The 16,539-nt window shown below is 41.1% G+C and overlaps 1 protein-coding gene across 3 annotated transcripts in view; it reads left to right on the top strand.

Annotated features, from left to right (window-relative positions):
• Nucleotides 1–10,701, top strand: part of CEP78 (centrosomal protein 78) — a 51,569-nt gene extending 40,868 nt beyond the window's left edge. The window contains exons 16-17 of one of the 3 annotated variants that reach the window (XR_004177825.1): nt 9,505–9,689; nt 10,418–10,701. Coding sequence is in view for 2 of the 3 variants with exons in the window: in XM_031654131.1 (XP_031509991.1) it covers nt 9,505–9,594 (90 nt within the window). In the remaining variant the exon portion in view is untranslated. Of the gene's footprint in view, nt 1–9,504; nt 10,008–10,417 lie in introns of those variants that run through there. The other 2 variants (XM_031654131.1, XM_031654130.1) reach the window with 2 other exon arrangements.
• The last annotated feature ends 5,838 nt before the right edge of the window (nt 10,702–16,539 follow it).

Genomic DNA, 16,539 nt, shown 5'->3' with positions numbered 1-16,539 from the left:
ATCGATGTTCATCAGGGATATTGGTCTAAAATTCTCTCTTTTTGTTGTGTCTCTGCCAGGCTTTGGTATCAGGATGATGTTGGCCTCATAAAAGGAGTTAGGGAGGATTCCCTCTTTTTCTGTTGATTGGAATAGTTTCAGAAGGGATGGTACCAGCTCCTCCTTGTACCTCTGGTAGAACTCAGTTGTGAATCCGTCTGGTCCTGGACTTTTTTTGGTTGGTAGGCTATTAATTATTGCCTCCATTTCAGAGCCTGAAACTGGTCTATTCAGGGATTCAACTTCTTCTTAGTTTAGTCTTGGGAGAGTGTATGTGTCCAGGAGTTTATCCATTTCTTCTAGGTTTTCTAGTTTATTTGCATAGAGGTGTTTACAGTATTTTCTGATGGTAGTTTGTATTTCTGTGGAGTCAGTGGTGATATCCCCTTTATCATTTTTTATTGCATCTGTTTGATTCTTCTCTCTTTTCTTCTTTATTAGTCTTGCCAGCGGTCTGTCAATTTTGTTGATCTTTTCAAAAAACCAGCTCCTGGATTCATTGATTTTTTGAAGGGTTTTTTGTGTCTCTATCTCCTTCAGTTCTGCTCTGATCTTAGTTATTTCTTGCCTTCTGCTGGCTTTTGAATGTGTTTGCTCTTGCTTCTCTAGTTCTTTTAATTGTGATGTTAGGGTGTTAATTTTAGATCTTTCCTGCTTTCTCTTGTGGGCATTTAGTGCTATAAATTTCCCTCTACACACTGCTTTAAATGTGTTCCAGAGATTCTGGTATGTTGTATCTTTGTTCTCATTGGTTTCAAAGAACATCTTTATTTCTGCCTTCATTTCATTATGTACCCAGTAGTCATTCAGGAGCAGGTTGTCCAGTTTCCATGTAGTTGAGCAGTTTTGATTGAGTTTCTTAGTCCTGAGTTCTAGTTTGATTGCACTGTGGTCTGAGAGACAGTTTGTTACAATTTCTGTTCTTTTACATTTGCTGAGGAGTGCTTTACTTCCAACTATGTGGTCAATTTTGGAATAATTGTGATGTGGTGCTGAGAAGAATATATATTCTGTTGATTTGGGGTGGAGAGTTCTGTAGATGCCTGTTAGGTCCGCTTGGTGCGGAGTTGAGTTCAATTCCTGGATATCCATGGTAACTTTCTGTCTCGTTGATCTGTTTAGTGTTGACAGTGGAGTGTTAAAGTCTCACATTATTATTGTGTGGGAGTCTGAGTCTCTTTGTGAGTCTCTAAGGACTTGCTTTGTGAATCTGGGTGCTCCTGTATTGGGTGCATATATATTTAGGATAGTTAGCTCTTCTTGTTGAATTGATCCCTTTGTCATTATGTAATGGCCTTCTTTGTCTCTTTTGATCTTTGTTAGTTTAAAGTCTGTTTTATCAGAGACTAGGATTGCAACCCTTGCCTTTTTTTGTTTTCCATTTGCTTGGTAGATCTTCCTCCATCCCTTTATTTTGAGCCTGTATGTGTCTCTGCATGTGAGATGGGTCTCCTGAATACAGCAAACTGATGTGTGTTGACTCTTTATCCAATTTGCCAGTCTGTGTCTTTTAATTGGACCATTTAATTCATTTACATTTAAGGTTAATATTGTTATGTGTGAACTTGATCTTGTCATTATGATATTAGCTGGTTATTTTGCTCGTTCGTTGATACAGTTTCTTCCTAGCATCGATGGTCTTTATATTCTGGCATGTGTTTGCAATGGCTGGTACCGGTTGTTCCTTTCCATGTTTAGTGCTTCCTTCAGGGTCTCTAAGCATTTGCTTGTCTGTAAAGGATTTTATTTCTCCTTCATTTATGAAACTTAGTTTGGCTGGATATGAATTCTGGGTTGAAAATTCTTTTCTTTAAGAATGCTGAATATTGGCCCCCACTCTCTTCTGGCTTGTAGAGTTTCTGCCGAGAGATCTACTGTTAGTCTGATGGGCTTCCCTTTATGGGTAACCCGACCTTTCTCTCTGGCTTTCCTTCACATTTTTTCCTTCCAGTTCAACTTTGGTGAATCTGACAATTATGTGTCTTGGAGTTGCTCTTCCAGGAGGAGTATCTTTGTGGCGTTCTCTGTATTTCCTGAATTTGAATGTTGGCCTACGTTGCTAGTTTGGGGAAGTTCTCCTGGATAATATCCTATAGAGTGTTTTCCAACTTGGTTCCATTCTCCCCATCACTTTCAGGCACACCAATCAGACGTAGATTTGGTCTTTTCACATAATCCCATATTTCTTGGAGGCTTTGTTCATCTCTTTTTACTCTTTTTTGTCTAAACTTCTTGCTTCATTTCATTCATTTGATCTTCAGTCATTGATACTCTTTATTCCAGTTGATCGAGTTAGTTACTGAAGCTTGTGCATTTGTCACGTAGTTCTCGTGTCATGGTTTTCATCTCTATCAGTTCGTTTATGGACTTCTCTGCATCGATTATTCTAGTTATCCATTCTTCCTTTCTTTTTTCAAGGTTTTTAGTTTCTTTGTGCTGGGTATGTAATTCCTCCTTTAGCTCTGAGAAGTTTGATCGACTGAAGCTTTCTTCTCTCAACTCGTCAAAATCATTCTCCGTTCAGCTTTGTTCCATTGCTGGCGATGAGCTGTGATCCTTTGGAGGGGGAGATGTGCTCTGATTTTTTGAATTTCCAGCTTTTCTGCACTGCTGTTTCCCCACCTTTGTGGTTTTATCTGCCTTTGGTCTTTGATGATGGTGACGTACTGATGGGGTTTTGGTGTGGGTGTCCTTTTTGTTTGTTAGTTTTCCTTCTAACAGTCAGGACCTTCAGCTGCGGGTCTGTTGGAGTTTGCTTGAGGTCCACTCCAGACCCCGTTTGCCTGGGTATTGGCAGCGGAGGCTGCAGAAGATAGAATATTGCTGAACAGCAAGTGTTGCTGTCTGATTCTTGCTCTGGGAGCTTCATCTTAGAGGTGTACCCAGCCATGTGAGGTGGGAGGTGTCAGTCTGCACCTAGTGGGGGATGTCTCCCAGTTAGGCTACTCAGGGGTCAGGGACCCACTTGAGCAGGCAGTCTGTCCGTTCTCAGATCTCAACCTCCGTGCTGGGAGAACCACTGCTCTCCTCAAAGCTGTCAGACAGGGACATTTACATCTGCAGAGGTTTCTGCTGCTTTTTGTTTAGCTATGCCCTGTCCCCATAGGTGGAGTCTACAGAGGCAGGCAGGCCTCCTTGGGCTGCAGTAGGCTCCACCCAGTTCGAGCTTCCTGGAGGCTTTGTTTACCTACTTAAGCCTCAGCAATGGCGGGTGCCCCTCCCCCAGCCTCGCTACCGCCTTGCAGTTAGATCTCAGACTGCTGTGCTAGCAATGAGGGAGGCTCCGTGGGCGTGGGACTCTCCAGGCCACGCGTGGGATATAATCTCCTGGGGTGCCGTTTGCTAAGACCTAATACTAAGACCTAATACTGTAAAGTGCAGTATTAGGGTGGGAGTTACCCAATTTTCCAGGTGTTGTGTGTCTCAGTTTCTCTTGGCTAGGAAAAGGAATTCCCTCACCCCTTGCACTTCCCAGGTGAGGCGATGCCTCGCCCTGCTTCAGCTCTTGCTGGTTGGGCTTCACCCACTGACCAGCACTGACTGTCCGACAAGCCCCAGTGAGATGAACCTGGTACCTCTGTTGAAAATGCAGAAATCACCCATCTTCTGTGTCATTCACGCTGGGAGCTGGAGCTGAACCTGTTTGGCCATCTTGGGCACCCCTGTACACTTGGAAATTTTAAAATGATCTTCTAAATAACTCATGTAAAGGAGAAATCAAAACAAATTGCAAATCATTTAGAATTAATAAAAACTACTTCTCTAAAGCTGAGGAATTCTACCAAATAGGTGTTAGAGGAAATTGTATAGATTTTGATTTACTTTCCAGGAAGTAAGAAGACAAAAGAGATGAATTAAAAACATAAAGCTAAGAAAGAGATAAACCAAAAGAAAGGTGAGGAATTGGCAAAAGCAGAAATGAATAAAACAGCAATTTTGATCAGTGAAACACAGGGTTTTAAAAATGAAAGATAAACCTTTGTAAAATATGATAAAGAAAAAAAGCAAGAATTAACAAAAATTGCCAGTATTAGGAATAATTTTAGGAGGATGCCTACAAATTGAAGAGATATTTTTAATTATGAGAGTACTATTTATAATTTACTATAAATGATTGGATAGTGTTAAACCAATAGATTTGAAAGACTAGATGAAATGTGATGACTTTGTAAAAATATGGATTGTAAAAATTGATAAAAAGTAGAAAATGTAAATAAATGAAACATCTTAGGAGAAATTGGAAAATAGGACAAGAACTTATTTTTAAAAAGAGGGTGGGCACGGTGGCCCATGCCTATAATCCCAGCACTTTGGGAGGCCGAGGTGGGCAGCTCACCTGAGGTGAGGAATTCAAGACCAGCCTGGCCAACATGGTGAAACCCCGTCTCTACTAAAAATACAAAAATTAGCCGGGCGTGGTGGCAGGCATCTATAATCCTAATTACTCAGGAGGCTGAGGCATGCGAGTTGCTTGAACCTGGGAGGCAGAGGTTTCAGTGAGCTGAGGTGGCGCCATTGCACTGTAGCCTGGGAGACAAGAGGGAAACTCTCCAAAAAAAAAAAAAAAAAAGACAAATATAATTAGAAAAACTTTCAAGGGGCCAGGTGTGGTGGTTCATACCTGTAATCCCAGCACTTTGGGAGGCCAAAGGGGGAAGATTGCTGAGACCAGCAATTTGAGACCAGCCTGGGCAAGACCTCATTTCTACAAAAATTTAAAAAAAAAAAAAAAAAAACCCAAAAACTTAGCCAAGCATGGTGGTGCGTGCATGTAGTCCCAGCCACTCAGGAGACGGAGGTGGGAGGATCGCTTGAGGCCAGGAATCAAGGCTGCAGTGTGCTGTGATCATGCCACCACTGCTTTCTAGCCTGGGCAAGAGTGAGACTCCGACTCAAGAAAAGAAAAAGAAAAACCTTCCAGGGGCACATTTATTTGTAAACCATTCCAGAGGATAGGAAAGAGATGTAAAGCTCCCTAATTCATTCCATATGGTTAGCATAATCCTTAGAGCAAACTGCACAAATAAAACACAAGGAAAGCTAAACCATATTCAATTAATGTAGGTGCAAAAATCCAAAATAAAACTAGCAGTTTGAATTCAGCAGTGTAGTAACAGATATATCATTTTCAAGTAAGAGTTATACCCAAACATGCAAGACTGAGTCAAGAGGAACTCACTGTAGCTCACTAAATTAACAGATTAAAGGATTGTAGTCATCTTCACAAGCTGAAAGAGCATGTGACAAATTCAACATCCTCTGATACTCTTAACAGTCTCGAAATAGAAGGAAACTTCCTTAGCTTAGCTTCTTGGCTTGATTAAATATACCTAACAGAAATCTACAGGAAACAAACTTGGTGAAAAGTTTTTACGAAGACAGAAACGGTACTAAAAAGTACAGTTTGGAAAATGAGATAAAGGCTCTCGTTGTTTGTAAATACGGGGTCTTTTTTTTTTGGGGGGGGGGGACCAAAAACCCCCCGTGATGATCTACTGGCATACTATTACAACTAAGAAAGCTTAGTAAGGAGGCTGTGCACAACACCAACACACCAGTATGAAAAGTGTGTACACCAGCAATAACCAGTTAGAAAAAGTATGAGGAAATAGACTCACATCCACAATAGCTACAAGCAGTAAATATTATCTAGAAATAAGATTAACAAGAGAAATGTAAGGCCTATATAAATAAAATGATCAATCTATGCTAGAGGGTATAAAAGAAACACAAAAATTGAGGTATACCATGTATAAGACCCGACATAATAAGTATATCAGTTCTACCAAGTTAATTTATAAATTCAAAGCAGTTTCATAGAACCACAGTAAAGCTTTTTAAATGGAAGTAATAACCTGATTATCACATTAATCTGAAAGACATCAGGCATAAAGCAATTTTGATTACATCTCAAAACAATCCATGGAGCTAGGGTAAATGTGCTGTTCATTTACCCTAGTGTAAGGAATAATCACGTACAGATGTAGAACTGAGAACCTAGGAACAGGGCAATGTATATATATGGGAACTTGGTATTTAAATAATGGCATCACAAGTCAGTTGAGAAGGGTTTGAACTATTCAGTAAATGATGTTGAGGTTATTTACTACTAGTTCTTATTTCATATCATGGATGAAAAAATCAAGATGAATTAAACATGGAAATCTAAAAATAACTAGAAGAAAATACTGGAAAAAAATTGTAATAAATGCGGTGTGAGAAATGCATTCCCAACCAAGACACAAAACCCGGTAGCCATGAAAAAAAAATGATAGATTTGACTATATTTTTAAAAAGTAAAACCTTTCACTTTTTAGAAAACTTTGATAAAATTAGATTTCATAAATAAAAGAGTGGGAAAATATATGTAATAGAACAGAAAATTTAAGATACTTAATATAAAGAGCACCTACAAACAAAAATAGGGCAAAGGACATGAAAATATTTTACAAATAAGAAATACAGACTACAGACATAAAAAACATTCAACTTCATAAGCAATCAGGAAAATTGAAGTTAACAGGAGATACTATTTTTCAATACATTGAAATGGCAGATATTAAAGATTGGTGATAGTGCTGGAGATAATGTGAGGAAAGGAGTACTCTCAGTCATTGTAGAAATTGGTACAACTTTTGGATGGACAGTCTGACAATGTGTATCAACATGTGAAACGTCTCCAGCCTTTGATCTAATGACTAATTGTAGGCATCCAGCCTAAAGAAATATTGACACAAGTGCCCAAAGAGTCAGATACAAGACTGTGTGAAGTGTTTTTTGAGATAATAAAAAATTAGAAACAGCATACATGTACAGAAATGCAGAAATTGTTGAATTAATACATACCAATTTCTGACATATAACACTGCAGCAGCTAAAGACAATAGCTCTCTAGTGTGGACATGAAAATACTTCTAAGACATTGAAAGGAAAAGGAAGTTGCATAGTAGGCACACACTCCTGTTTACATTTGTATAGTTAAAACCTGTTTACCTATACATAGCATATATGCGTGTGTGCACCCTAGAAAAGAGTCTGTGATAATACATATCAGGCTGTTGACAGTGGTTTTGTTGGCTGAAGGAGGAATAAAGGGGGGCTTCTCACATTTTACTCCATTTGATTCTAGGTTATTTGATTTGAAAAAAAAAAACATGTTTTTATGTAGAACAGACAAATTTTAAAATTATTTTTCATTATAGAAAATGAAAATGTGTACTCTGCTATCCTTTATGCTCTGTCCATTTTTTTCTTCAAAAATGTGTCTGACCTATTTCCTTATCAATGCGAATGAAAATGAGCTTTGCTATACAACCTCTTTTCAGAGCTTTGTATTCCTGAAGTGTTGGAGTTGCCTAAATGGCATAGTCAAATGTTTTTAACTTAACCACAACCCACAGTAAAAATGAAGTTTTCTGCAAAGTAAAAAGTAGTAGTCCTGGCCCCACCTTTCCTGTGTGCACATATAATTAATGGAAAAATGAAATCAAACAACTCTGATTGTACTTCTAGTGACTAATTCATGTTCTGTTCTATTCCATGCCTTTAAAGAAAATTGTGTTGGCAACCCACGAAGTATGTTTCACAATCCACTAATGGGTCATGTCCTACTGTTTGGAAACACTGGCTAGAGTGTTTAAAACATCTGCTCTGTTTACCCCTGACAAAACTGCTACTCGTGGCACGATGCAAGTCTTTCCCACATTTGTTTTATTTTATGGCTAAAAGTCATTTCTGCATTTGCAAATTACTTCCTTGAGCTCTTTAACTCTCCATAGTCTTATGGTAATTCTCTTTAGATTTCCCTTTTCAGAACCCTTTTGTGACACTGAAAACCTGAGTTTTCAAACTGATACATCTACCTGAGAGTTTTCACATATAATTTGGTCAAAAAGTTAAAAAACCAGAAGACTTTGCCCTGCTACTGAGTTGCTCGGAAGGTACGCCTGGCTGCTCACAAAGGCACATAGTGAGCGACAGGGACTGAAAGGGCTCAGAGAATGCCCGAGTTCTCTTAGTACAGTTTGTACATTTTAAACCACTGTGAATTGAAGGAAAAAAAAAAGAGGCAAACTTGGTAGTTTAGAAATAGATAAGGACCCACTTATAGATTTATAGATTAAATAATAATTAGCTTGTTCCAGAGAGACCAGTGAAGATTAGTTGGTTTCTTTAATGTGTTAGAAAGATGGTCCTCAAAGTCCTTGAAATGTGAAGGCATTTTATCTCTTTAAGAAAACAAGAAAACTCCACAAAATCTTGAAAGCTAGATCATCCTAGCTTAAATGATAAAATTTGAGTAGGGTTTGAAAACACTAAAATCAGTTTGCCAAATAATCAGCTCTAATTTCTTTATACTAAATCCAAACTTTACCTAAATCTTACCTAAGAATTGAGTTCCTTATTGTAACCAGATAGGAGACACTTTTGTATATTATTCCAAATCTTGAAAACCTATAAGGAGTAAAAAGTGTTATTATTTTAAAGAAGAAGAAATGAGGCCCAAGAGGTATTGATTCACTTGGCTGAGGGCTTCAAGTAGCACAAGGCAGAAGCAGGATCTGTTGACTTCCAAATCTGTTTTCTTCACTGTGTGACCTTTGCATCTTTCCCGCACAAATATTATTCCACAAATATTTATTGTCACCGACTATAACATCAGATCAGAGCTATATATCAGAGAGACTGCAGCAGTGAGTTCTACCCAGGTCCACACTTCTGCTCACACTCAAGTAAACGAGCCACTAAGCCCAGCCCGAAATCAGTCATCTTACATGTGAAGTCCATAGCATTTAAGGCCTAGATGCTGAATGTAATAGACAAGCTACAGTGCGGTGTTTTCTCTCACTACTAAGAGTAGATTTGGGCCAGGTGCGGTGGCTCACGCCTGTAATCCCAGCACTTTGGGAGTCTGAGGCAGGCGGATCATGAGATCAGGAGATCGAGACCATCCTGGCTAACATGGTGAAACCCCATCTCTACTAAAAATACAAAAAATTAGCCAGGTGTGGTGACAGGTGCCTGTAGTCCCAGCTATGTGGGAGGCTGAGGCAGGAGAATGGTGTGAACCCGGGAGGCGGAGCTTGCAGTGAGCCGAGATCAAGCCACTGCACTCCAGCCTAGGTGACAGAGCGAGACTCCATCTCAAACAACAACAAAAAAAAACAGTAGATTTGCCCTGAATCTTTTACTGGGGTTAACATTTTAGACCTTTCACTTTAAAATAGAGCTTCAGGTCTAAAACTGTCAATTGCCTGTGATTTTGCCATGCTTTTCAAGTGATTGCTTTCTTAAAGAGGACCATGATGAAACTTTCCACAGATCTGAGTTAAATCATCTTCACAGTTTACAAAAATTGTAATCATTTAGGATTTCTCCATGTTTGTCATCAGGAAACTGTGATTTTTCTCTACAATAACACGATTCTTACCCTTCTGGCTATTCTGTCTCACCTGTTCTTTCTAGAAGGAAAGCCTCATGCCTTTGGCCTTAGTTGGAAAGCATTGGCCTTGCTGGTCCTTGGCCTCCGATATCTGTCATAGCCCTGCAGGCTGAAGCACCAGTGAGCCTCCTATCAGGAGAAACTCCCAGGGACATGAGAAATAACTTCATTTCTCCAAGGACTTCACAGTCTCATGTGGATGAGGCAGGTACTTGCTACAGCTGGGAAAGGCTTACCTCAAAAGAGGCAGAGATGCCTCTTAAAAGGGGGTTTACTTTTAATGGTTTTGAGAAGCAGCAGCTTCAGAGGAGAGCTATCCCAGCAGGAACACAGGCCTCAGCCAGCCCTGGACTTCTGCCAGGGTTGGGGAGGGCCCCAGAGCAGCAGGAGTGAATTCACAAGACTGGATTTCTCCCAGTTAAGTTCACAAGTCATGGACTCAGGACAGCTGCCCAAGATCTTGAGTGGCATTTTGGAAAGCCTGCAGCTAAGGCTCTTCTGCAGGGGAGTGCAGCTGTGCAGAAGGAGTCAGAGTCTACCACCATGGCTAAATGAGCCCTCTGGCTGACCCCAAACCAAAAAAAAAAAAAAAAAAAAAAATTGGAGAGGGAATCATTTTTGGACTTTTAATTTCTTTAGACCTCAATTTTCAAGAAAAATGACATTTGGTTTAAGACCTTAATACCTCCCTGAGAATTTAATAATGTGAAGTATTTCATATAGTTCAAATCAGGGCATTTTAATATTGCTGGCATTTATTATTTGGAGAAGTTTTATGCCTTCATTTGAGTTCACTGCATAATCTCCAGTGAGCTCCATTGAATGTCCTACCTGAGAAAATGTAAGATGAAGAACAGATTGGGGAGTGAATTTCCCGTCTAGGGCATTTATGACCTTCTGTAAATGCAACCAATGTTCTGTTCTTACCCATTTCAGAACCTTCAGCGTCCCACCACTGACCTCAGGAGGACTCCTGCAGGAGTCATGATGATGGTCCGGAGCAGGCTTCCAGGTGAGGGGGAAGGCTTAGGGACACTCAGCACCCTTACCCAGGGGCAACAGCTGCATCTGGCTGTGCTGCACCACAGGGGTTAAGAAAGGCAAACGAAGCCAGCATGCCAACTCTCCGTGGCTCACGCTTGGAATCCCAGCACTTTAGGGGGTTTAGGCATGTGGATTTCTTGCATCTAGGAGTTTGGGACCAGCTTAGGCAACATGGCAAGATCCCATCTCTACAAAAAGTTTTAAAATGTACATGTGTACCTATGTAACAAACCTGCACATTCTGCACATGTATCCCAGAACTTAAAGTAAATAAAAATTTAAAAAATAATAATAAATAAATAAAAATTAGCCAGACCTGGTGGTCCATGCCTGTAATTCCAGCTACTTGGGAGGCTGAGGTAGGAGGATCGCTTGAGCCCCGGAGGTGGACGTTGAAGTGAACGGTGATAGTACCATTGCACTCCAGCCTGGGCAACAGACCGAGACCCTATCTCCAAAACAAAAACAAAAACTAAGAAAGCCAAACATAAGCAACACTGGGGAGGCAAGGAAGAGGGACATTTCCCTTTCTCTTCAGGTGTCAGCCTGAGTCCATAAAGATGAGTGTTGGCTTCCTCAGATGTTTTGGGGACGAAGCCTTCTTCTTATCAGACTCCCTATATCCTCCCAGGACGAAGGAATGACTCATTCAGGCTGCCGAGATTGGCAAAGGCTCATTAGGCATACGGGCCTCCTTCCTCTGGTTCTCTTTTGGATCTTGCCTGTCACCAAGTAGCATGCAGTTTTCCCTTTGGTTTTGTTCATTTTCTGTAGCTGATTCAAGGGGGCCTTCTTTGCCTCTGTTGCAAGGTGGGACATAGCAGGCCTGCCACTACCTTGTAAGTAAATTCCATTTGCTGGGGGAAGAGGAATCGGAAGACCAACCTGGATTTGGCTTCCAGTCATAGTCTCCAATCCACCTTAAAAAGGACTGAAGCTGCTATTACCATCTTTATTGGAGTCTATTGTGCTTCTGTGAACAGGTTTCAGTGGGATTCAGAACTTTGGAGGGGAGAAGGATTGTATTAATTAGTACCCTAAACACTCAACGTGGATCGTCTTAATTCATGTCAGGAAACATGATAGTGGCTGGTCATGGTGGCTCACTCCGGTAATCCCAGCACTTTGGGAAGCAGAGGCAGGTGGATCACTTGAGCCCAGGAGTTTGAGACCAGCCTGAGCAACATGGCAAAACCCTGTCTCTACAAAAAATACAAAAATTAGGAAGGTGTGGTGACACACACCTTCCAGAATTGGTTCCTTCTGGCGGATCATGGTCTCACTGACTTCAAGAATGAAGCCGTGGACCCTCGCGGTGAGTGTTACAGTTCTAAAATATGGTGTGTCCAGAGTTTGTTCCTTCAGATGTTCAGATGTGTCCAGAGTTTCTTCATTCCGGTGGGTTCATGGTCTTGCTGACTTCAGGAATGAAGCTGCAGACCCTTGTGGTGAGTGTTACAGTTCTTAAAGATGGTGTGTCCTGAGTGTGTTCCTTCAGCTGTTCAGATGTGTCTGGAGTTTCTTCCTTCTGGTGGGTTCGCGGCCTCGCTGACTTCAGGAGTGAAGCCACAGACTTTCGCAGAGAGTGTTACAGCTCTTAAAGGTGACTCATCTGGAGTTGTTTGTTCCTCCTGATGGGTTCATGGTCTCGGTGACTTCAGGAATGAAGCCGCTGACCCTGGCAGTGAGTGTTACAGCTCGTAAACGTAGTGCAGACCCAAAGAGTGAGCAGCAGCAAGATTTATTATGAAGAGCGAAAGAACAAAGCTTCCATACGGTGGAAGGAAACCCAAACCAGGTTGCTGCTGCTGGCTCCAGTGGCCAGCTTTTATTCCCTTATTTGGCCCCACCCACATCCTGCTGATTGGTCCATTTTACAGAGCGCTGACTGGTCCATTTTACAGAGTGCTGATTGGTGTGTTTACAAACCTTTAGCTAGACACAGAGCACTGATTGGTGTGTTTACAATCCTTTAGCTAGACAGAAAAGTTCTCCAAGTCCCCACCTGACCCAGAAGCCCAGCTAGCTTCACCTCTCACCAGCTACTTGGGAGGTTGAGGTGGGAGGATCACCTGAGCCTGGGGAGGTCAAGGCTTCAGTGAGCTGTGTGTGATCGCACCACCTTGGCCGACAGAGTGAGATGCTGACTCAAAAAAAAAGAAAAAGAAAAAAAGAAAAAGAAACATAACAGTTAACTCTAGAGTACCACCTCCACAGCATACCTTCTGTCATAGGAAAAACTGATTTTCTCAGTTCCAGTTAAAAATCCTGGGAAAGTATCTTACTTCTATTTGGATAGCTACTATTAACAAAACAAAACAGAAAATAAGTGTTGACAAGGATATGAAGAAATTGGAATCCTTGTGCACTGTTGGTGAGAGTGTAAAATGATGTAGCCGCTATGGGAAGAAGCATGAAGTTTCCTAAAAAATAAAATAAAATAAAATAGAACAGGATGCGGTGGCTCATTCCTATAATTGTAGCACTTTGAGAGGATTACTTGAGGCCAGGAGTTTGAGACCAGCCTGAGTAACAAAGTGAGAACTTATGTCTATTTAAACTTTTAAAATGCAAAAACAAACAAAAAACAAAAATTAAAATAGAGCTACCATGTGATTCAGTAACACCACTTTTGCGTATATATACAAAAGAACCGGAAACAAGGGCTTGAAGAGATGTTTGTACACCCATGTTGATAGCAGCATTATTCACAAGAGCCCAAAGGTGTCCACAGATGGATGAATGGATTTTTTAAATGTGGTATATACAATACATACAATGAAATATTTTTCAGCCTTTAATAGGAAGGATGTTCTGACACATGCTACAACACGGGTGAACCTTGAAGACCTTACGCTAAGTGAAAGAAGCCAGTCACAAAAAGACACATACTATATGATACCACTTACGGGAGGTACTTACAGTAGTCAGTTTCATAGAGACAGAAAGTAAAATAGTGGTTGTCAGGGGCTGGAGAAAGGAGAAATGGAGAGGTGTTTAATGGGTTTCAGCTTTAATGTTTAATGAGTTTCAGCTTTGCAAGATGAAAAAGTTCTAGAGATTGATTGCACAACAGTGTAAATGTGCCTAACACAACTATACACTTGAAAAATGTTTAAGGTTGTAAATTTAATGTTAAGTGTTTATTACCACAATTTTTAAAAAATCTTGGGAAACATTTTTGATGAACACCCCCAGGATCAGGAGATCCATCCTGAAGCAACCAATTGTGGCCAACAAGCAGTAAGCTCAGAACACAGGAGCCCCCATTAGTGTGGAGGGAAAAGCATTGAATGTTCACTACTGCTGGCCTTCATATAATTTGAAACTAGTCAGATGTGAGGAAGCTCGAATCCTGTGGCTGAAAAATATCTGTAACAATGCAATTCATAAATGGAAGTGAAGATTCATTGAGATTTCTGCAGAAGTAACAATTCTGTAGTTTCCTAACAAAAGAAAGAGGTGAAATATTTATTATTTTTGAGTTGTCCTAGTCAGAGATATAAAACTAATAAATCTCAGTAGTTCAATCTGAGATGACAGGACAGGGAGTGCAGCAAAGATGGGCTTTTTGCTAAAGCTCTAGGATAGGTAAAGAATTCTTGCATGGCAAATATTTCTCAATGAGGTATGGTCTTCTGAGTTCAGTCATTTGAGGTCGTGTGCAATTCAGAGCAATAAGGATTCAGTGATTTTAAAATAAAAACTTCTTGCTTTTGTAATATTACCTGGCACTTTGGTTTGGGATAAAATGTTAACTATTGATTTTTCTGTTGAAACTCAGATTTCTGCTGGGCTCGTAACTCATTCTAAGTAGTCTACTTGTGTGGATGATGAACTGGACTGTCTGGGAGACAGCATACATCAGCAAAACACCTTAGGATTCAGATCATTGATGAAAATTGAGATGGAGTCACTGGGCAGAGCTGTGTAAAGGAGGAGGGAAGGGGAGGTGCATATAGCGTTTGCCTTCCCAGCCATCTGTGGTTCTTCTGCCAAGAGCATCCCCTTTTAGGGTTGAACTGTTTCCACCTCACTTCAGTATTGTGGTTCAGTGGGTGCCAATCTGATTGCTCTGCTTTCTTGGGTACAGGATGGGTGTGTGACTCAAAGGCATTGAAGTCCTTGAGAGATGATGTTTAACCTGGAAACAAGGGAAGAGAGTTCCTTCTTCTCTCACAGCAAAGATGATACAATCACTGGCCATGGTTATAGGCTTGAGGAGAATGCCAGTTTGAGTGGATAAAATGATGTGAAGAGAGAAGCACAGTTAGAAAGGAAAGACATAGGCTGGGCGTGGTGGCTTAAGCCTATAATCCCAGCACTCTGGGAGGCCGAGGCAGGCAGATCACCTGAGGTCAGGAGTTCAAGACTAGCCTGGCCAGCATAGTGAAACCCTGTCTCTACTAAAAATACAAAAATTAGCCAGGCACAGTGATGGGCGCCTGTAATCCCAGCTACTAGGGAGGATGTGGCAGAAGAATTGCTCGAACCCAGGAGACAGAGGTTGCATTGAGCTGAGATCATGCCACTCTGTACTCCACTCCAGCCTGAGCAACAGAGTAAGACCCTATTTCAAAAAAAAAAAAAAAAAAGAGAGAGAAAATCAAACCAAACCAAAGAAAGACATACACAGATGGTCAGGTGTGGTGGCATGTGCCTGTAATCTTTGCCACTTGGAAGGCTGAGGTGGGAGGATCACTTGAGTCCAGTAGTTCAAGGTTTCATTGAGCTGTGGTGATGCTACTGGACTCCAGCCTGAGCAACAGAGCAATAGCCTGTCTCTAAACAAACAAACAAAACAGAAATAAAGCATACAGAGATGCACACCTCACAGCATTTTGGTTTTCTGTTTGGATTGACCCAGAAGTGCAGCCTTACCCTTGTCCGCTCACCCTGAGGTTTGGTTTCAGGTTCCATGCATGGATACATTTCTCTTCTGCCTAGGCTGGTTGGAGTTGGATATCTGTCACTTTCAATTAAAAGAGTCCAGGGATACAGCTCAGGGCATTAGACATAGGCCACCCAGCATTCCTATAGGGTGGAGGAGACTTTCCTCTGAAGATGGACTAGGCTATTGCCTGCCTTTCATGAGAAAACAAGGAGTAGCAGGAAAAGTATCTTGAACCCTAGACTAAGAGCAAAGGAAAAAGATCTGCTTTCTACTCCCACCATTAATGTGTGGTTAATCTTGGGTGAATTACTTTCTGGTTCTTCCCTTTCTACACTCCAACTTTCTGTAGTATTTGAACATTTAAAAGTGATCATGTGGCCAGACGTGGTGGCTCTCGCCTGTAATCCCAGCATTTTGAGAGGCAGAGGTGGGTGGATTACGAGATCAGTAGTTTGAGACCAGCCTGGCCAAGATGGTGAAACCCTGTCTCTACTAAAAATACAAAAATTAGCCAGGCGTGGTGGCGCGCGCCTGTAATCACAGCTACTCGGGAGGTTGAGGCAGGAGAATCGTTTGAGCCTGGGAGGCGGAGCTTGCAGTGAGCCGAGATGGCGCCACTGCACTCCAGCCTGGGTGACAGAGCAAGACTCCGTCTCAAAAAAAAAAAAAAAAGAAAGTGATCATGTGTCACAGTTGCCTCAGGAAACCTTAAAAGGGATAAAACCGTTATGGAACAACAAATGCTATTAACATTTTTCCTACAGAAGGAGATCTAGAAAAACAAAGGCAAAGTATCAGATGTTTCTTCAGGTACTAAACAGTGTATAAACATGTCAAGTTCAACCAGTAGAGAAGGAGAGAGACTCTTCTGTTCACTGGGTCTTCTACATAAACACATCTCAAGATTTTTATTGCAAACCAATAGCTTCTCCTCTGAGCCATATCCCTAGGATGGTTAGACATTTCCCTATGGCACTCAGCAGTCGCAGAAACATCGAAGTCCAGGACAATGGCCACAACTAACTTGACGTTAAACAGACAATGAGAGGTAAGAATTAGCTGAGTATGAAAAGAGGAAATGTACAGAGAAAAATGGAAAACCGTAACCCAGGCTGCTTAG

This window comes from Papio anubis, chromosome 13, assembly GCF_008728515.1.
Source record: "Papio anubis isolate 15944 chromosome 13, Panubis1.0, whole genome shotgun sequence".
Taxonomy (NCBI): domain Eukaryota; kingdom Metazoa; phylum Chordata; class Mammalia; order Primates; family Cercopithecidae; genus Papio; species Papio anubis.
This window is presented reverse-complemented; position numbering and strand designations above follow the sequence as displayed.